The following is a 21552-nucleotide window of genomic DNA, read 5'->3' on the forward strand; positions in this document are numbered from 1 at the left end:
CACAGAGTAAAGCTTGACGCTGTGTTATACTATACAACTTAATTCAACTTAACAATAATCAAGTTCAACATTGTAATAAAGTAATTACGTATATGTACAGGAATACATCGAGATAACCCTGTTTTCCAAGCATCTCCTTCGAATGGCTTGAAGACCATAATACAAAGAATTTAGCAACTATATATATATATATATATATATATATATATATATATATATATATATATATATATATATATATATATATCCTCTTCTAACTGGGAAAAAAAGATACACGGAATTCTTGACGATATGATTGAACTACTTGGTTGTGTTGTGGTGAAAGGGTTTGCAAAATCAATCATTTTAGGCTGCCTTTTTGTTTTTACTTTATGCTCAGGAATTGATATAATGAATGCTTGTCTCCTAAACTTTTGTAAATCCGAAAGAGTTGGGAATTTATCCCAAAGTATAGTTGGATTAAGAATGGGCGTTACGAAGGAAACTACTAAATCTGCAATATATGTACGGAAAACCTATCTGTTAGGTAAGGCTGGTTGTCGGAGAGTCGAGGATCAAATGAGGGATGGCGTGTGGATTCGAGAACAGGTTTAAACGCTCTTCTCACTGTAAACGTAAGTTACGTGGGAGACAGAGACAGATTGTCTGAATGACACATGTTTCGTTGACGTAGATCATATAAATTAACCGAAGTGTTGAAACCTTATTATCGAAGGATGAGCGCTAACTTTTTCAAATATTTTCACAGGTCAGCCAGGAGGCACAAAGGGAGAGGCGTCCGACGAATTGCGTCATTACATGGAAGAGAACGAAAACCTGAAGCAGCATTTGGACGATGCCGAAAATGAGATTCATCATCTTGTTGCAAAGTTAGATAAATACGAGGAGCTATCGACATTAGGAATTATTACAGTAGGTGACCCGGATGAGACGATTGATTTGAAAAAATTCATACGTTTGAAAGAGGAAGAAAACCTTGCCATCCGCAAGAGACTCGTAGAAGCGGAGGTCATAAATCGTATCGTCGAGGACGAGGTTAGAACTTACAAAAAACTGAACGAGGATGCCTTGGGTCATGGCAGTACAAAGGGCAAAGGTAAAGGAGCAGAAGCCAAGTTGAAATCCCAGATCAGTCTGTTGAAGCAAGAGAATGACCGCATGCGCAAGAGGATGGTCGACTGTGAGATTCAGAACGAGACGTTGCTAGAGGAGATACAACAGTACAGGAGCAAAGACGGCGGAGATAGAGCGCCCCCAAGCTCGCAGGAGCATGCACCGGAAAGTGATAAGTTGCCCGAGTTGCAAGGAAAAGTCAACCATTTAGAGGAACAATTAGGTTCGTAATGTGACCTTTGACTTCGACATAGCCTTTGACCTGTAGTACTCCCTAGTTAATCCTTATATTTTTAAGCGGCTGTTAAGATTGTTTTCCCTTCTCATAACTAGTAGGTATGGACAATTAAGCACCTTGTAGGTCAGCGTGTTGATGCGCAAGTACCTTGTAATTATCATTCTGGTGAATCTAAATATTTTAGAGTGTTGTCTCATATCTTCCGCGAGACAAATTTTACATCTCACCTGAGATACTTTCACATCGCAGTAAAATACCTAAATACAGAATTCGTTACAGAGACAGTGACCATGAGAAGGAGTTTTAAAAAACAAGCGCAGTCATGGTCGTGTATTATCCTATAATTAGGGATGATTTGTACGGCTGTCATGCCCAAGACATGTCGAAGTAATATGTAATAGATATTCCATCATAGGGAAAGGAACAGTGTTCCCACTGTGTCAAATTTATGTTCGCATGACTTCTGCGCGTGATACTGACTCGCCCATTCCCTTCACTGTGTTCAGGTATTCAGTACATTCAAATACTACCACCATCGGGTCCGGGATGAAAGTCTCGTGTCGGCAGATGTAATCGATAATCACTCTCGCGTTAAGGTAATATGCGCCCGAAAGTGAAAGAGAAACTTTTGCTCAATCTTTCCTCAATGAAACTTTCGACCAGTCTCTTACCAAAGCAAGAATAAAAATTAGGGGTCACCTTGCAAACTTTGGTACTAGAGAGACAAATTACCTAAGATTTACCTATATTGGAAATTCAAACTGACCGCCATCCCTGTGTGAACTCTATGGGGAAAAATAAAATTTACGTTTTTCGAAAACTAAGACGGTGAAAAGTTGTCTTTCATCAAGAGCTTTAAAACGAGCCCCCACAGGTGGTAAATCAGAGGAGCATTGATAAAATTTGAAAGCCCGAATTTCTATCCCCAAGGCGCGTTCTACCTGAAGGTAATTCTGTCATTGGAAATTGTGAAAAGAACAAACGAGCATGAAGGCGTATATCTTATCCCAGGATGTGAAAAATATACTTAAATATGTCTGTCTGTTTTGGCTAACGGTCAAGGATAATTCCAAAGCCAAATAAAAACGTGTCGATTCAAACCTCAATGATTAGATTTTTGTAGTCTTGAAAACTTGAAAACGCGAGACATAATCGAATTATCCTTATAGATTGTTCCTTGTGAAATCGATAGTTTATCCAATGTGAATTGCTTCAAAAGACGATTAATGTGCCCTTGTAATATAATACAAACATCCTATTAGAATGTTGTGTGAATTGAGTCGAAGCTTTGGCCTCCCATTGACCCAAGGAGCGGAAACCAATCAAATTGTTTGTTGACGATTGACGTGATGTGAAAATTATAATACTGCGTAACTTCACGCTTTAATTTAGTATCGCCGTGAAAAGAGAAATCTTGGTCATTCTGTTGACACTCGACGATATTGAATGCACTTTCGGACAATTTTTTTGTAAGTTTTGCTGTGAAAATCGACCTACTTTACAGGGTAGCTCGTTAATGTTAAGTACGTTTTGACTGATTCAGTTGAAGTATTTTTATCGCTCCTTGAGAGTACTCAGAAAGTAGATCACCCGAAGAAAAAGTTTCTCTATAAATAAGTACAATCACATTCAGAGAGCAGATAAAGAGTCAAACAGGCAAGCTCTCGAAAATCAAGTCGTAGATAGTACCTCAACGGCAGCCGACGGAATCATAAAAGTCATGCACTTGCTTCATCGATGATTATTAGTTTAGCACCAGCTTACACTGAGATTCCAGGGGCTACGTGACCTACGTGTCACAGGTCAAAATTCAAGGTAGTCGAAATTTAAAAGTATTTGTTTTGATCTAATGACTGTTCCTATCGACATTTCCAAGTTCAGGGACGATTTTGATGTCGCGTTTTTGGCTTCGCAATGTTCTCAACGTGAGAGTTTCTGCAGACAGCTTTTGAAGCCCTCTATAGACCGCAGCCGGAAACGTTTCCGGGATGGCTCTTCAATCAAGGTTACGTCAAGAGACAAATCAACTAAATATTTAACCAGAAGGTGCTTATGGTTGAATTCGCAATTTACAAGTACGTCAAGTGAATACGAGCTATTAGTCGCCTCAAATTAAAATGCAATCATGAATTATGGGTGAGACATATTACGTGATCGAGTACTTCGTGTCTCGTTAAGTACAGCTGGCCAGGTAATGCTAATGCAACATAGTCAGCTTTCTTTTCAATTTGCGGTGCTCCAGATATTCATCGTCTTACATACCTCTAAATTGAGGTAATATCTCTAACATGTAGTTGGTCCCTAAGAATGGTTCAGTTCTATTTGAAAGGTCAGTTACATAACTAGGGACAGGCCAACTGTAAATGTTCCTTGTGAGCACTGATGGTTGGCCCCCTTTACCACAATTTCCTTCCATGCGCAATTCAGGCGTGTCCCAGGTCAACGTTTTAATCAGTCAGCGTTTAACACATATGGCCTGAAACCCTGCTCCAGGAATTTGTAGTATGAATATATAGAAAATATAGACCTCTTACGCCAACGCGACCAATAACACGTCACTGTTCACCAAAACGGGACAACGCTAAATTTTACAGTAAATTATGAAGACAGCCGTAAGAAAAGGCACAATATTCCCTGACGTCACAGCAATAGCTGCTGACACATTGACGTCATTACGTGAAGGCATTATACACGCATACTCGTTTTCTAGTCATAATATTACTAGGTTGGTTATTTTCTTCATCGCATAAATACAAATCATCGACCATGCTTTTTGTTCAATTATTGTTGTACCTCTCGCTTTTATTTGGTTCAAATATTTGCCGTGACATTTCTTTTGGTCAGCTGCAATGGCTACCTCTGTCAAGAAACAAGCTATCTACTGCTCATTTATTGATGTCCTAGACATGGTGCTTGGCTTCTGCCTTTTAAAGGATAACATCTCGAATGGAAAAATTGTGTGTAACATTTACACATGCTATGCATAATTCATCGCTATATAGAGTGCATATTTGTATCATTCTTAGCAGTGGCCCAAATCACAGTTGTGAGTCAATGTTTCGCTTAACCAATTTGATTTTTACAATACAATCGCCATGGCAAACGCAAATTGAATCCGTTCCGCTCGCTTGCCATTTTTTTTTAATTTTAAAATTATTGCGACCAATCTGTGCAATAAGAAGAAAGAACACGAGCAACCTATGGAGAAGACACATTATACTATTAATCACTCCGAGTGTAAATTTTTTTCGACTTTCTTTCAGAAGAAATCATATAATTACAATACAGCCAAGTTTTAGAGAATGGCCAGGTAGAACGCCACAACCTGTGAAGTCGTGAATTACATATACGAACTAGTTCACAATATATCGATAGGATGGTATATACTTTTTGGAGGGCAGTAGCTGTAACTTTTGATGTTTTCATTATCTTTGTTCAAGAAAACTCAATTTTTGTTTACTCCGTCAAAAATACTCCTGCAACCACAACTATTATGCAAAATGTTTAATATTATATTGAGGTTGACAAAAAAGAGTTCTCACCAGATTTAGTTGTCGATATGGATATCGCTGCGGCACATAAGTTGAACATTCGCCCTGTCGACATAATTTTGGAAGTAGAACTAGAAATCGAAGGTCACAAAACGGAACAAAAATAACGCAAAATACATCAAAAGGTACATGTATTAAAAAATTTAACTTCTCACGAAAGTGTATGCCTAATCGGCGCCATGATGTCTGCCTTGGTAGAATGCGGTGTTACCTGAGTAATGCCTTGATGATGGCGCTGTTTGGCTCAACCCTGGCCAGGTTTTTCAATACGGTTGTATCACTGTACATTTATTTTTCCAAGTTATTTCTTTGAACGAGATATCGATGCCATATAATCGTTGTTTAAGCTCTTTATTTTAGTGATATTTGTAACCAAAGTCTACTCAGAGGCTAAACTAAGTTAAAAAGAGCAAGTACTTATAATCACTAACTGTTTGAATTCGGACGTAAATCGCTGTCAAACTATGCAAATTGTAACAGAACAAGTCAGCCATTGGTCAATTGCAAACCACGTGATTCATGCTTTAACCAGCAGCTACTTTGCAATATGTAGTGCGGGATGTTTCATGTATGCAGGCAAATTGACAATGTAATTGAGAAAAAGATAAAAAAACTTAGTGAGATAGTACGGAAATGTTTGAAATTGAAGTGTGAATGTAGATGATAGTCTTCCGGTCTGCAAAATAATATTATAAGCAGGAATGACGTCATATTACAATTTTACGGAATGTTATTTTATTGTCTTAATCAAAAGTAGAGTCATTTTTCTGTATATTGGTGTGCTGTTTGCAGTTTATTTTTCTTCGCTCTGTCTATTTCTCAAATATAAGTTTCATTGCACATTTTTTCTGGAACTATCCAGTCTTTCTTTCTTTACATGTGTTCACCATTGTCTTTCAGTATGCCGTGTCTGTATACTACAGGGTGCTATTGGATCTTGAATTTTGGAACTAATTTAATACAATCATTTGTGCGAAAAAATAAAAAAAATGTGTAACGCATATTTTGTATCCTTTGTGACCGGAAGTGGTAAGACCCCTTAACTCCGTATCATTTAGTGACTTGTTTGAACCAATTTCTTGTTTCTTACTGACACTTATATCGCGGCAAAAAAAACCCCACACTTTAGTCTGTACATAGCATTTTCGTTGCAAACATGCCAAGATTTAGAACCATAGAAACTTGAAAATGTACACGGAGTTAAGGAGTTCACGCCTTTATCGTGTTTCCTCTTTTTTATTAGTCGTCATTATATCAAAACACAAGATATGTTTCCGGCTACCCTCTCATCACTTTTACTCATATTTTATGCATGCTTAATTTGTCACGACTCTCTTCTATCACGTTTGCATGTAGGCATGGCTATAGCTTTACTTTCTTGCTATATCAACTTCGTGTTTCCGTTTTTTGCTACTTACATTTCATTAAGTTATCAAATGTTTTATTTCGGATTCTTACGTAAATATGGTTATTTGAGAAAGTTTTCTACAAAGACAAGGATGTCACAAAACTCGTAAATCTCCTCAAGTGTTTACTAACACCATGAAATTGTCAAATTTATTGTCGGCCTTATTGTAACCAGTTAATTAACAAAATTTTCCTCTACTTCTAACTCTAACCAGTGACATAAGCAGATGTGAACTTTTATCACTTTGGAGTTTTAAAATAACGGATAGGGACACCGCCATAGCACTCGCGTGTGTGTACTAATTTGTCACGTTTTTTTCCTCCTGAGTATGGCAAGATATCATGCCAGAGTGACTCCACTTATTTCTACTGAGCAGGAGTTACGCCTGGACTAGCAATGGCATGCGAGTTGTTGCTAATTACCACGTGATGACGCGCTCGTCACCTTCCTTTCATACAACTGACGCACTCTCTCATGATCTAACAAGTCACACTTGGCAGGTCTGGCCAGTAGTTTAGACTGCATCGTGAATAATGGGATCCATGCCACTGCAACTTCTAGGCCCCCAGCAACAATAATACCTAAAATACCAAACCCACAAAGAGAAAACACAGACTGACTGACGTCATGCATTCGTAGTTAATAAAAGACGTACATGCAGACATTCAAAGTCTAATGCGAGTCTCCTTCGTAATGATGCCACTATGTCGTGTTATCTAAAACAGTAGACCTGTATAGTTTTTGAAATATGATCAGAATTAACCTTTGCTTGAAATCATATGGTATATTCATAATTTGGCCTATTTCGCTGTCTAATCCCGTAATTTGCGGTGAATTTCGCTCATTATATCCGGGTGACTGACAGGTCACCGCCGGGGCCCTAATTACAATCCAGTCCAAACCTATATAAATTTTCCCAATATGATAGTTTGAAATAGATAGCCAGATATCGCATGTCGGGGCGTATCGATTTTTTACCTCATACCAGCAAGTGGCTTCATTCGGACAAGACTAGCATTACACTACACTATAGCCTACCATGCGGTGAGCATAAACCGCATGGTATCATGGGAGTCTCACTTAAGACTTTGGTAAGGGACCCCCTGTTCGATCGCCGCCTAAATTACCCAGAATGCATTGCCCTAATACGTCAGAGACGATAACGGAGAGACCGCCGTGTCGTGTCGATGAAACAATAGCATAAGCCCTATCTGGTTGACCTGACCTTTTGCATGTCATAAATCGTCATCACGCTGATGTCGATGTACCTACCTTCTGAAGACAAAAACTGGTCAAAGACCATCTCACCCTCAGCCAAAATTGGTGCCTGTGCCTGACGCGCGCCTTTGTCGTCCAGAATTTCAAACTAAGGCCATTTTTTGCTCTCGATTCAATCACTTTCATAAACTTGCAATCAAGTACTTCTGCGACATGCCGGAACTTAAATCCGTTTGAGCAGCTGTCTGTTCACTTCAACTTCTATGTCAGTTGTCAAAAATACCCATCCCAATGAAATCAAAGCCAATAGTGTTTTGGTCGCGTTCCCGTAATACTGTCCTCCCAACAGCCCTGGAGTTACGAAACATATTCTGAGTTCTTTTTTACCTACACGATCATTGTGTCGCTGAGAGTAGTATGTGAACCTGTGACCTTCCCTGTGTCACGTGATGATAGCGAACTTATCACAATTAAAGCGGACAGTGAAAGTTAGAATCGCAGAAAATCTTCCACGACAACAAAAAAGGAAATCAAATTGCAGGAAATAGACGGCTCAAGTTTCACCACGTTTATTTTCATCTGCAGTTTGTGTGCAAAGACAAAACTCCAAGCAAGAATGCCACTAGTTAGTGCAATGCTTTTATACGTGTACAATATATAACACATTCTTGAAAGATAACCAACTCAACTGTAGTACCAGCCATCAATAATATCACGTCAAGCATGTTAAACACCAATTTGCATACTCATGCCTGGATATGCAAATCTTCCCCCCCCCCCCTCGAACGGGTCAGTGCTTCAAGTGTCTGGCAAACAACAGCATCAACCTCGTGCTTTAGTCCTTTATGATATTGACAAAGCATGAGGTCGGTGTTACCATAACAATTGGGGTGAGTTCTTGTCTGGAAATGCAATGCAGACCAACTGCAGTTGGTTTTATCGCCACACTTCACCAAGCATGTGCCCCATGCGTCCGAGTCTGTAATTAACAGCCAGGGGAAATATTTCAACTCCATCAGGCGGTACAGAACTATTTTCGCTGGCAAACACAGACGCTTTCAATTTGCTAACTTCTATCAAGCTTAGCGACTGAAACATAAACGCCTGGAGCTGTCTATGATACAGATTAACAAAAAATACAATCCCTGAATGGAAGTCCTTAAAGGGGGCATATAAACTTTCTGCTGTGATGAACTCGTAAGCTGTACCCATTAAATCTTTTGTTAGCTTGGCACAAGGAAGTTGCTCAAATCTAAATAGACAGTAAGCTTTCATCCCGTTCTCGTAACAACTCACAGTAGATATTGTTAAATCCTCATTTGAGAAAATCCCTTGAATTTCTTACACAAGGGTGAGTTCCGTCGGAACCTGATGATGTAATGTTTAGAATTGGCACTCGGCCAGTGGCGGATTAAACCATCTTACGGCAGAAAACAGAAAGAAAATCAAAATCAAGATAAACAGCTATTCAACAAAATAAAAATATATCTGAAATATATTACTCAGTCACAAGAGCGCCACTATATTGAGTTGATCACGTGATAGTGTGTAGCTTTTAATAGGACATTCGCAATCAATTCCTGAAACATGTGAAATATGATCAGAGCAGTGGTATCCCACCCTGGTGACCCTATGCGCTCGAGCCCCGCGTGACCTTTGACCCTTGACACGGCAACCTGTGACCTAATTTTCATATGCGTATCAAATGTTGCGCTTTCAATGTAATGTGCAGGATGGGCTGGGGTACCGTAGGCGTAATGTGGAACTTTTGACATGTCAGGGTTCTTCTATGTGATATTAATCTGTTTAATATCATGACGTCACCCCATCTGCAAGGAATGTACGTAATAGCGTGATCGGTTAGTGCTGTTATTCCCTCATGTTTTCTGAGCTGACATCCGCTGGCATGTAGTTTCGACTCTCTCTAGAACATTGCTGATGGATACTAGGCGCTATATAAATTATTTAATTATTATGTTCCTAAAGTTGCTGTAAAGATTGATAACTAAACGAAACTCCATTGAAAAACTACCTCCATTGACAAAAGTTGCAGAAAGTATGAGTTGGCGGGAAATCTGCCAACTCCTGCTACCTACATGTAGATTGATATCCTCCCTTTTGCATTACCGCTACACTGTCGACAACCTTAAATCCATTGTAAAAAAATTTTGACACATTCAAACATGCCAGAAATTCTCTTTAACCTTGTCGCTTGTTGATTTTTACAACATATTGGTTGCTATGCATTGTTTTCTCAATTTTAGTTCACGTTCAATTTAACGATGAAGGTAAACATGATGCTACAAGTCTGGAATAATTCTTTCTGCTGTAACTTGTGGCAAACTTATCATCTGTTGAACTTAAAGTTGACAAATTGTTTCTCCTTTGTACCCTATAGCTCACCATATTGCCAGATCGCTGAGCACCCACAAACAAAGCCCGCGGTAGCTCAGAGAGTTACAAAAGTGTGTGGAAAATTGTGTGGCGCCACCAAGGGGTGACGACAGAAAGTTTATGGCAGACAAGCATCCGTACGTTGCAGCAAAAACAGACACATTCATATCTGGCTCAGAAATAAGTAACCAGCATGTTGTGTAAAATGTAAACTTGGTGTCGGCCGGAATTTTATTGTCTCAGAAATGAGCGATCGTTGAAGTGTTATATCGAAGGGAAGGGAAACAGCTTCGTGACTCCAATGGGCAAACACATGCAACTAGTTTTGTTTTTACAACTATTGTCAAGTTTTAATGACAGATCATTTTCACGGAATTTCCATCATAGGTGACCTGATGTCCATTGTCAAGGGTAAAGAGCAAATTCAAGAACAGCAGGAAGAAGAGCTGAAACACGCCCACCGCACATTCGAGATGGCCTCCAATGAAGCCAAAGTGAAGCAGGAACGTTTGGAGAAACAGCTCTCTCTTGCCGTCGAGAAACAGGAAACTTTGATGAAGCAACTGGAGAATGTGGAATCGTACTCCAAACTACAAAGCGAACTAGAGCAGACATGCGCAGATGACGACGCCAAACCAGGAAGCTTCATAAAGGTACTTATGTTCAGAGAATGAAACCGTTGTACGTATTAAAGCAGTCGCGCTCAAAATTTAAATGATGTTAGCGTTCGAAATTTTACCATGAAGCATCACAATATGGAAATTTTCTTTTCGCTGAACAACGGCACATGCGTCGATTCAATCGGTTCTCCACGCATGCGCTCATGCGCTATTATTCCGCGTTTTTATTGTGCATGGAAGATGGAGAAATAAATTTGTTTACTAGCAATTCATATTTGCTCTCGATTAAGATTTCAATTACTGTAACGTTTAACACGTTACGACTTTGAAATAAGTAACAGTTTGGTATTCACCATCAATCCGTTTTCATTCAGGGTCTCTACGAAAAGGTCAAAGTTTTGGAACAGCAATTAGAAGAAGAGAAGAAGAAAACGAAAGCTGTTGAGAAAAAGTTGGAGTTGCTAAGTGAAACGGCGTCTGACACTCTGTCCGTGTGTTCTGACGACGGCAGTCACCGAGAGCGTGAAAAAGAACTTTTGCGGTTTGAGGTAAGAATTTGATAACTTTCTACCGAATTTTGTTCACAGCGCTTAGGGACCGTTCAGTTTTTACGGCCGGGGGCGGCAAAATCCGGGGGGGTCATCGTAATTTTGGAATCCGCGAAGGGGGGTCATCGCTTTTTCACTGGTAGGAAAGGGGGGGGGGGTCACCACATTTTCAAAAACATAATACCTACAATAAAGTTCACTTTATGCCATGGCCATGATCGACCCTCATTACCGGCTGGCCGCCTTTGGTGGCCCACTACAATAAATTGACTTTACGTATTACCCATGACCCTCTTAACGGGCAGACGCCTTTGGCGGCCCACTCCAATCAGGTTTACTTCGTGCAATGGCCATGATCGACCCTCTTTACCGGCGGGCCGCCTTCGGCGGCCAACTACAATAAATTGACTTTATGTAATAGCTCATGACCATTTTAACAGCCGGACGCCTTCAGCGGCCCTGTCCAGTAAAGTTTACTTTATGCAATGGCCATGATCGACCCTCTTTACCGGCGGGCCACCTTTGGTGGCCCACTAGAATAAAGTTGACTGTACGTAATGGCCCATGACCCTCTTAACCGGAGGGCTGCCTTTGGCGAACCACTCCAATAAAGTTTACTTTATACAATGTCCATGGACATAAGTTGTCTATGGAAATGAAGTTAAAAATTGCCTTACAGTTGTCCTAATTTACAGACGTTTGCATTGATGTGGCTGAGAAGTTTGTGCACTGGCATCTCTGCTACACAAATAAAGTGCACCGCGTACCGGAGTTCAAATCCAAACTGTACGGGTCAATTTGACATATGGGTTTAAGTTATTTTTCAGCCGGGGGGTCATCAAATTTTTTCGTCTGACAAAAGGGGGGGTCATCTTTTTTCCCGAAAAATGCAGGGGGGTCTATATTTTTTTGAACACAGGCGACAAGATTTTGCCCCCCCAGGCCGTAAAAACTGAACGGTCCCTTAACCAGAAAACTTGCGTTTGATTGTTTTATAGTCATGTATCTGTGTTGTTGTAGTTTCCAGACTTGCCACTGAAAGGGAATAAAATTGCTATCTCTATGCTGCGAATTCCAGCAAACTAGCTGTTGTCTGAACTGTGGTTGCTCTGTAGGTCTCCGAAATAAAGACAACGTCAGGAACATGTTGCTCGCAACTATAATGATACAGGCGTGCAATTAAGGAAACATTCCTTTAAAGAAAGCCTGTAGCTCACAGACTTCTGTCATGAAACACGAAAATCTCCAGATTGTTAACATTAAAAAAAAGACTGCGTTAAAATAGTAATTAAGGTCGAATGCACCTCGGGGACAGATATTCAGACTATCAGATTTTTTCAATACTTTTTTGGCTTTCCGTTTGTGCGGGTTCATTTTGAAGCTCTAGTAGTATGAAGTCGTTACCTGCTTAGTTTTGTAAAAAATCGAAAATTTGAATTTCGCCATAGAGTTACAGGAGTGGCGGCCATTTTGAATTTCAAATGTTGGCAAGTATTAGCTGATTTGTTATTCTGGAATCAAACTTTGCACGGTGACCTCCTGATTTTTATTCTTTATTTGAAAGAGAATAGGTTGAAGTTTCCTTTTGGAAAGTTTCAGTTTCAGTGCGAACAATCTTAAACGTATTTCACAGCTAAAACCAAAAAATGGTAACTTTATTTCAGTGACTACTTAGATGCGGGGAATTTGACGGCGGTCGTATTTGCTTCAGTTCGTAACTGCCTCCAGCGTTCTCATTGGTGAAGTATTCTACAATTTGCCGCTAAGCACTTTGTATGTCTAAAGTAGTACAGCTATTTTCAACGTTCTCCAGCGGGAAAGCTTTGGACCAATCTTAGAGCCATAAATTTCGCCATTTTCTCGCGTCACACCATAGTTTAAGTCAGCTTCGGGGCTAATGAGCGAAAATAACGTATTACAGTAAATTTACCTAATGGCGCAGGGACTGTAGTTGTACGTGCCATTCCTTCTAGCGTGAACTGTCGACACATTCCGCGTCTAATGGCCATATGTCTTTATCTTGTTAACTCACCCATTTCAAGTTTGTGATCGTCTCCCCTGGCACTCTCAACTTTTAATAGCCGTGCCTCACCGCCTTTCAGTTTTGACGTCACCGAAAAGATTGATGGCCGGTGTCACAGTGGCTCACTTTCCTCCACTGTGTGTGCCGGGTCTGACCTCCAGCAATCTCCAGTAATAGGAGAGTGGGAATGCGTCATGTAACCGAGGATTCTTAAGATAAGTAATCTCTTGCATTCTGCTTGCCTCCCCAAAGCTCAACGAGAGCCAGTCGATGATGGCCGAAGCGAACGACCAGATCCGCAGTCTCCAAGAAGAGCTGGCCAAAGAACGAGAGTCGCGCGAGAAAGAGAGACAAGGGTACGAGCGTCGTATCGCTGAGGTGAGTCAGGTTGGGTGCAGACTGCGACTGTAAGCCGACGATTCTCAGAAAAGAGGCGCGACGAGGGACTTTCATGACAAACCTGTACTTTTCTGATCCTCTTCAAGCATGTACATGATCTATAGTTATCAAGTAACAACGCATGCGTAAAAATGCATAATTTACCTCAGTCATATTCCCCAAGATATTTTCTTTCTATTTCTCGTAAATAATCTGAATGCAGCTCACCCCTGCTTTGCAATAGTTCTTTATTGGTTCAAAGCTACTTAGCTCTGCTCTGCTTCCGATGCGATAACCGACTGGTCGCTGAAAATACTACTTATCATGTAACTGACAAAATATGACTGGGTTAGTTCAAGTCAAGATTTGGTGTTGTGGTATTTATTTTATGCTAAATATGTTAAAATCAAATGACACATGTTATGAAATTCTTTCCTATAACATATATATTCTTGCGTAATGTAAACGGTGCCCTGCTGTATATTGATGTATGGCCTTTGACTTCCCTTGGCAGCCTATCTATTTGTTTTGTATGCCTTCGCTAAATACGTTGAAATGGCGGGACCTCTGTAGCTCCTATCTGAACCGCTGCGGGCAAACTTCCACGGGTCATTTGCATCCACCACTAACACGCAACCTTTCACCTTTCACCTTGTCTCGGTAATCCCAATCATCCTCTCTCGCTATACTACAAAACACTTATAGTTGTCAAAATCGCAGATTGGGGATGAGAAGGAGAAAATCCAACGGACCATTGAGATGGAGAAGGACAATGCGGAACATCAGCGTAAGATGGAGACCAAAGCCTGGAGGAAAGAGAAGACGGAGCTGTACCAACAACTTGAAGACTTCAAGAAGAGAACTGATGAGTTGCACCGGAAGTTGCAAACCGAACAGAGCAATTGGTCAAAAGAGGTAAATTGGCGTTTACGATTACTAGCGAAGTGCGCAGTGTGTACACGGCGGGAAATTGTATCCACAAAAGTATCGTGCAGAGAAATGTGCTTGGAACCTTTATAATAATTTTGCCGCTTAATATCGATCTTGCTTTGTGATATCAGCGAACAATAATTCCGAATTTAATATGCTGAAATTTCGGTATTTTTGTTCTATGAAGACAACATTTTCCTTGTCTACTAACTAGAGCATGCTTTCAAATACCCGGTATTCGATCGCAACCAGTCGAGACACTGTGTTTATGAGTGACGTGTTCTGTTACTGATAATATAAGGATTACGTTCGGACTTTAATTCAATCATCAATCGTAACAACGCTGTCTGTAGACTCTCTCTCTCTCTCTCTCTCTCTCTCTCTCTCTCTCTCTCTCTCTCTCTCTCTCTCTCTCTCTCTCTCTCTCTCTCTCTCTCTCTCTCTCTCAAGCGATTACACTGAGTATTTATCTGTCTCCTTAACAGTTTCAAAATAATTTGTCCCTGGAAGATCATGAAATACTGAAATTCAAACTGGGGGACTAAAGAAGTCGAGATAGCTAGACGTCTGTTTCGCAGCCTATTTGCAAGTGTATGCGATGAAACGAGAAAACGCGCGAGTAGTGCCACGCATACTTGTGTTTGGGCTAAATGTGCTGTCGATGGAGTTGACGAACAGACACTGTTGCTCTCAGCTCGGTGTCTTTTTCATGATAACAAAGGACGTGCGCAGACTGCAAATCTTGAACCGTACATATATATAATGCAACCTGGCCAATTATTAGATGTATATAGCCTACTCGAACGAAAAGATCGTTCTCCCGTAGCTCAGGCATGGCCCTACAGGCAACCTAGTACCATTGTAGTATGACAATTAGACGTCACAGCGATGTCAGTAAGACGTCACGGCGATGTCAGAAAAGGTTAACTACATTTGAAAAGTAGCTATTCACCTCCAGGGTTAAAGCAAAATGGATGTTTATGTCAATTACGTGAATAAATAAGACAGGATAACGATTTAACAATGTTTGCCTTAAGTAATACGACTTGCGTAACTCTTGACTTTTTGTTTGTGAGTTTTTACTTTTATTGTTTTAGTTTCAACTGCAAATTTTTTTCTACTCCGCAAAACAAGTTGAAATACGTACTATTTAGATTGTCCACCCAACATTTATACGTGTAAAGTGCACTGTTACTGTTTACATTTGGATTCTAATTCGGACCAGAATTTACTTGTCGACGATAACAAAAATAATAACGGTCTACAGATGTACAGGTTGAGTTTACAAGCTGAATACTGCGTATCTCGACATGCTTTAGGGAGTAGAAAAAGAAATTGTACTTAACATTGTAAAATAGTAAAAGATTTATCAAAACGTCACAGCTACTAGCCCTTTAACACGAAACACCGATCACATTTACTCGTGTTCGGTGTACTTTTTCGAGATATTTCTTTAACATATCACACAATTGGCTATTGTAAGATGCATATATTTTCTGTTAGACAAAATGGATGGAACTGTTCTATCCACAGAGGTAAATTATTACTACGGAGTCAAACATTTCTGCAGCGCAATTTAGAACTGACGTAAAATTCCTCACAAATTCCTGACATAATTAGCGAATTTATTGAGATAGCCGATATCTCTGGCAATTTAATTAAGTAATAAATGTCATCTGAATACCAACAACCGAAATAATTATTAATCTGCCCTATACATCTTTTCTTTCCAATAATTTTATTCGAGACATCAATTTTAAAAATTACCTGAGAGTCTTGATAAAAAAGTTATATCAAAACAGGTTTTTCGGTCTACGGAGGCTCTTATGAGCCGATATTCGAATCGTCTTTGTGTTCAAGTGTCAAGAAAGTCTTGCAGTCAGTAATGACCCTTTATACTCTTGCTGGGTGTACGCGCGTGGCACCTTTGTTTCGCTGCATCTCAACGTTTCACATATGCTAGTGTTAAAAGCCAAAAAGGGTAAGCGCATACATCGCTTGAAATGTTTGTATTAAACCAAACACTTCCCAAGCATTCAAAAAGACGCGAAATTAAATACAACGGATGGAAATTAAAGCCCCTGTAGCTGTAACTCTTGAAATTTGTTGACCTGAAAAAGGCTTTCTATTTTCTCTAGGTTTCTTTAAATTCTACAGATTTAAAGGATATAGTCTTTTCCCACTGAAAATTGGACAAGTAAATTTAAATTTTGACCGTTATTTTGATTTCCCGCCATTTTTAAAAACTGGTAATATTACAAAGAAAATATAGCATATGGTGTCCCAGTGGAAAACATTCAGCACTATATGCCTTATATTGGACTACTCTGTTGTTTCTGTGAAGATTCCAATGCACATATGCACTGCGTACTGCGTTTTTGCTTTATCTGCATGAGGGCGCCATTTTTTGTTTGGGCAAACATTTATTATTTATCTTGCTCAACATTGCACATGTAGTCCCAGTGGACAGTTTATTCTACCTGTATAACCACCCCTCAATGAGTATATTCCCATGAACTTGTTTTAGTTTGGAAGTAAAATCACAAAAAATATTGCTAAAAGATACAGCTATAGGGCCTTTAACTTTTGAGTGTATGTTGGGAAAGCAGGCTGACTGACCGGAGATAAGTGAAAATTAGAAAAATGCTCGTCGTCCCCCATTTATTGTACGAAGCCATGGCAGATAGAATGCCATTTTTGTGGGGGCTCATTAGACTTGCGCATGCTCCAAGTCTGTGGGCACATAAGTATCAAAACATATAATAAATTGAAGGGCTAAACATCAGCAGACCGTCTCACTGATGGTTGGCTGTTACGTAGATCGTGGGGTGAACGCCCGCTTGGCCAGCCAGTAACTCACCTGCCGAGAAAATCCAGGCGACTTGGGGGCAGTGTAAGGGCTTATGAAACTTTGGTGTATAAAAGTGACTTAATCTGTGATTATGATGTCAAATATTTATGTGGTCGTGTTAGTTTTGATTCCAATACACAGATGTTATGGCAGTAAAAATCTGAACTAGCATGTACAATTGTATACTCCATATTTGAGGGCGTCCTACCAGCGAGGGGACAGTTTACACTGTAAACACACAGATAAAGTCGGTGTTGTATAGTTTGTTCTTTTTTTATAATTCTACAAATAAAGGCTGATGTTTGTTGAGGCTTCATTAAAGTTACAACAAAGGGTTTTTCAATGAATTGTGTTCATATTTGAATCAAACCGATGAGTTCTGAACAAAATATTAACCATTGGATTCCATCGTAGGATTTCAACAACAAGGGCGCTAAATCGGGGGACACCACACCAACGTCGCCAGACTGGATCAGCGAGAAAGCAGAGCTTGAACGGGTACGGCAAAAACTACAAGCCGAGACGCAAAAACTCGAGAATGATTCATCGAAGCACCGGGCGAAAAATGAAGAACTGCGGGCTAAAATCGAAGTGGTGAGATCAAGTTTTGGGTACTCAATTGTTTTCACTGTAGTTATTGATTGATTATCGATTATTTTTGCAAAAATCGTTTCTATCTGGCATAATTTATGTCATACTGTGAATGGTTGTATGAAAGACTTCCCTCTCCGATAGAGGATCCCTGGGATGGATGAGTTGGTGGATGGTGAACGTATGTAGGTTTTGATGGATATATGTATAGATAGGTGGATGGGTGCATGAATGGATGTGTGAATAATTGTATTTAAGACTTCCATTCCTGTAGAGAATCTTTGAGGCGGATGGACGGATGGATGGATGGATGGATGGATAGATAAATGCATGGATTGATGCATGATTGATTGATGATGGATGCATGGATGATGGATGCATGGATAGATGAATGCGCGGGTGCATGGATTGATGGATTGATGGATGGATGGATGGATGGATGGATGGATGGATCATGACGGATGCAAGGATACATGGATGGATCCTGGATTGATGCATCGATAGATGCATGAATGGATGGATGGATGAATGGGGGGTGGGGGGACGGCGGGCGGATTGTTATGCAAGCATGCTCTGTATGTATGTACGTCTGCCTGAATATACATACATACTTATATGCATATATATTAAACGTCTCGTTCTATTCGTGTTATCACAACTCTTGCAGATGACTGCTGAAAACGAAGAGTTGAAGGCATCTCGCGACATATTGATGGAGGAGAGATCCCTCCTGCACAGCAAGCTCACTGAGTCACAGCAAGAGAAATCAGAGATGGAGGTGACACTCAAGAAGGAGCGCTCTTCATGGGAAAAAGAGCGGGCGACCGCGAGATTTGACTTTGAGAACGAGAGAAAGAGGAGAGAAAACGAACTGAAGAAAGCAAAGGACGAGAACGACAGACTGCGTAGGGAGAAAGCACAGAGCGATTTCGGGCACAAGCATTATGAAGCCAAATTAAAGGAATTTGAAAGAAAGGCGCTAGAACTGAACGAACTCTTGAAGAAAAAAGAGGAAGCTTTCGCGAGAGACAAGGCTGCTATAGCCGATGACTACGCCAAGAAGTTGCAGAGTGAGAAATCACGGCTGGAAAAGGAAACCGCGGATTTGAAATGTCGTCAAAAAACGAGAGAAGAGGAAATGCAGACGACAGTAAACGACCTCCAATCTAAAGTTGACAAACACGAGAGTGAAAATGCACAATTGAATAGTAAGTTTAAAGATTCAGACCTTCAAAAACAGGATTTGCAAAGGAAAGTACAGGACTTGGAGACAAAACTGGCACAAGCGCAGACGACAGGAAGCAGGACCGCTCAAGCGGCGACAAGTGCTGCCGATCTTGAGTCGTCGAAGGGAGAGACCGAAACACAGAATCGAGAAAAGAAACCGCAACAAACTAAAACATCAGCTAATGAAGGAGAATGGAAACGGGAAAAAGAACAACTCAAAGAAGCGATGGAAAAATTAAAGTCTAGTTTGAAAGCGCGGGAAGACGCATGGGGTACTGAAAGGAACGAACTCTGCAAGCAAAGGAAGGCAGCGGAGGACGCCCTCAAGCAAAAGGAGGTGAAATGGACAGCTGAGAATTCAACTCTCACAAATGACTTGCAGCGACTGAAAAAGGAGTTACGGGAACGCGAGGAATCTTGGGAAAGGGCGCGTAAAGACTTGCAGAATAGTCTTAATGAGAAAACCACCAGTGGGGAGCTGTCGTCTGCAAAAGAAAATGAGCTGAAAGCGGAGGTTGAGCAACTTCACGAACAGGTTTGTAAAATATGCAGTTATTCAAAAGTTCATAGTTTTGATTTGCAACGATGAATTCAGTACGAACCTTTCACCAAGAGATTCGCTGAATAGTCAACTGTTAACGGTATGTGTTCTTTATGCTTGCATTGGTCTCTCCGTGAACAAATGTTTGTCTGTAATATCGGGCGTATGCGCGAAAACGTCCACTTGCCTACTTACTGCGAAACGCTTACGTGCAATGACTTCTGAATTACATAATGTTTTTCTCTTTTCTCAAGCGCTTCGGTATCCATGTAGTACTGTCCACTTACAATTTACAATGTTTGCGCCGAAGTATCTGAGTGGCAAGCGTGAAGTCTGAAGACTCTTGAAATCACTGTGCCTGCAACGCTGCCATGCTTACTGGCTAATTATACAACCGTTTCTTTGGGCGTCACAAGTACCATAGCGTGTACATGTATTTAAATTTGGATGAGCTGAAGTATGCGTAGAATGGGGCTATCACGTCAGGTTTCCCTCCAGTCGTACATTTTTGAAGTCCGCGTTAAGATGGGAAGCTCTTTCTAGACATTTATACATGTTCGTACCTCATTGGACTGTCAAGATACGTGTTACTGTATCTCTTACCACGTAAGAGATCTCTGTATCTCGTTTCATTCTTTGTTCTTGGATGGTATCGCGACTCTTGAGATAAATTCACATGTTTTCCCTCGTTAATGCAAGTTACGACAATCGACAAGGGTTCGCTAAGACCAGGTACGAAAGTGTCGTTACTATGGAAACGGGCTGATAAGTAGCGTCTTCATCGACTGGCTCCCAACTTTAAGTACATCGTCAGCTGTAAACACCGTACTTTCTAGAACGATAAAGCAGTTTTATTCGTCTAAACAGTTACATGTCGTAAAGCACCAACAAAGCACCGTTTTGCGAACAGATCAAATGGATTCATTCCGTGGTATAGTATCCCACTTTCCACCCAACGATGATATCCCTTTCGTTAATGGCTCACTTTTACATTGTGTTAAGGGTGATCAGAATAAATTTCGCTGTATTTCTGTCGACGTAAGCGGACTATACAAGCTTCCCCCGAAATTCCGTATCTTTTGCGCTATCTTGTCACTTGGCTTGATATTTTTATCACGTAAAGACAGCAGCGGCTGATTTTTTAAACAAACGTAACTTTTCAACTGTTTACTACAAGTGGCCATGTCTTTCAAAGCCCGAGTGGTGCCTTTCAAAGAACGAATTGTGCACCAACTTTCTCAGCTATATACGTCAGAATTAGGGCCCATGACTGAGAAAAAAAACACGGTTGGGACAGAGCTCCTAGACGGTGAGCAAAACAACCGGCGGCCTAGCATATCCGTTGAGCGAGTCGTAGTAAAGCCATCACAACACAGCCATTGGTCACCGTCCAGTCCAGTCTTGAACGTAAAGTTAAGAGCAATCTCAGAACACTGAAAGTTGATAGACCGTGTCTACTAACATTCACGCCTCGAGTAGAAACCTTTCTCCCAGTCAGCGAATCCGACCTCAAGCCCATCAGCAAAACTTCCAAACATAATGCGTCACACATCACATGAGTGATAATCAACACTATCTGGAATGTTTTCTTGGCTTTAAATCGAGCATAAAGTTCCACCCCTGGGGCATGTTCCCATGGTTTGACGCTGCGTGAAAGCTAAAAGTCCCCCTAAGCGTAGCAGCATTCTTTAAAAATCGACGTTTATAAGTCGGAGTAAACGACGTCTGCACTGTGTGAATTCCGAACGATAACAAGAGCGCCAAGTTTAGTACAGCATTTCATATATCACCCATTTTAGACGAGGAGTTGCGTTTCTCTGCAAGTCAATTTCCCCAAACGAAAGGTATGGAAAACGATTTGAATTTATTACAAATTTATCAAATATAGAATAGTATGTTCCGTGCACCGGTAGTAGGATTT

General features: G+C 40.5%; 1 protein-coding gene across 12 annotated transcripts in view; it reads left to right on the forward strand.

Annotated features, from left to right (window-relative positions):
- LOC139115260 (uncharacterized) overlaps positions 1-21552 on the forward strand; it is a 74520-nt gene that overhangs the window by 33750 nt on the left and 19218 nt on the right. For 9 of the 12 annotated variants that reach the window (XM_070677249.1, XM_070677254.1, XM_070677252.1 and 6 more), the window contains 7 exons: positions 749-1336; positions 10310-10575; positions 10917-11090; positions 13366-13491; positions 14197-14406; positions 17687-17866; positions 18531-19625. In XM_070677249.1, coding sequence (XP_070533350.1) covers positions 749-1336; positions 10310-10575; positions 10917-11090; positions 13366-13491; positions 14197-14406; positions 17687-17866; positions 18531-19625 — 2639 coding nt within the window. The remainder of the gene's footprint in view (positions 1-748; positions 1337-10309; positions 10576-10916; positions 11091-13365; positions 13492-14196; positions 14407-17686; positions 17867-18530; positions 19626-21552) is intronic. The other 3 variants (XM_070677245.1, XM_070677247.1, XM_070677251.1) reach the window with 1 other exon arrangement.

Source organism: Ptychodera flava, chromosome 17, assembly GCF_041260155.1.
Source record: "Ptychodera flava strain L36383 chromosome 17, AS_Pfla_20210202, whole genome shotgun sequence".
Classification (NCBI taxonomy): Eukaryota; Metazoa; Hemichordata; class Enteropneusta; family Ptychoderidae; genus Ptychodera; species Ptychodera flava.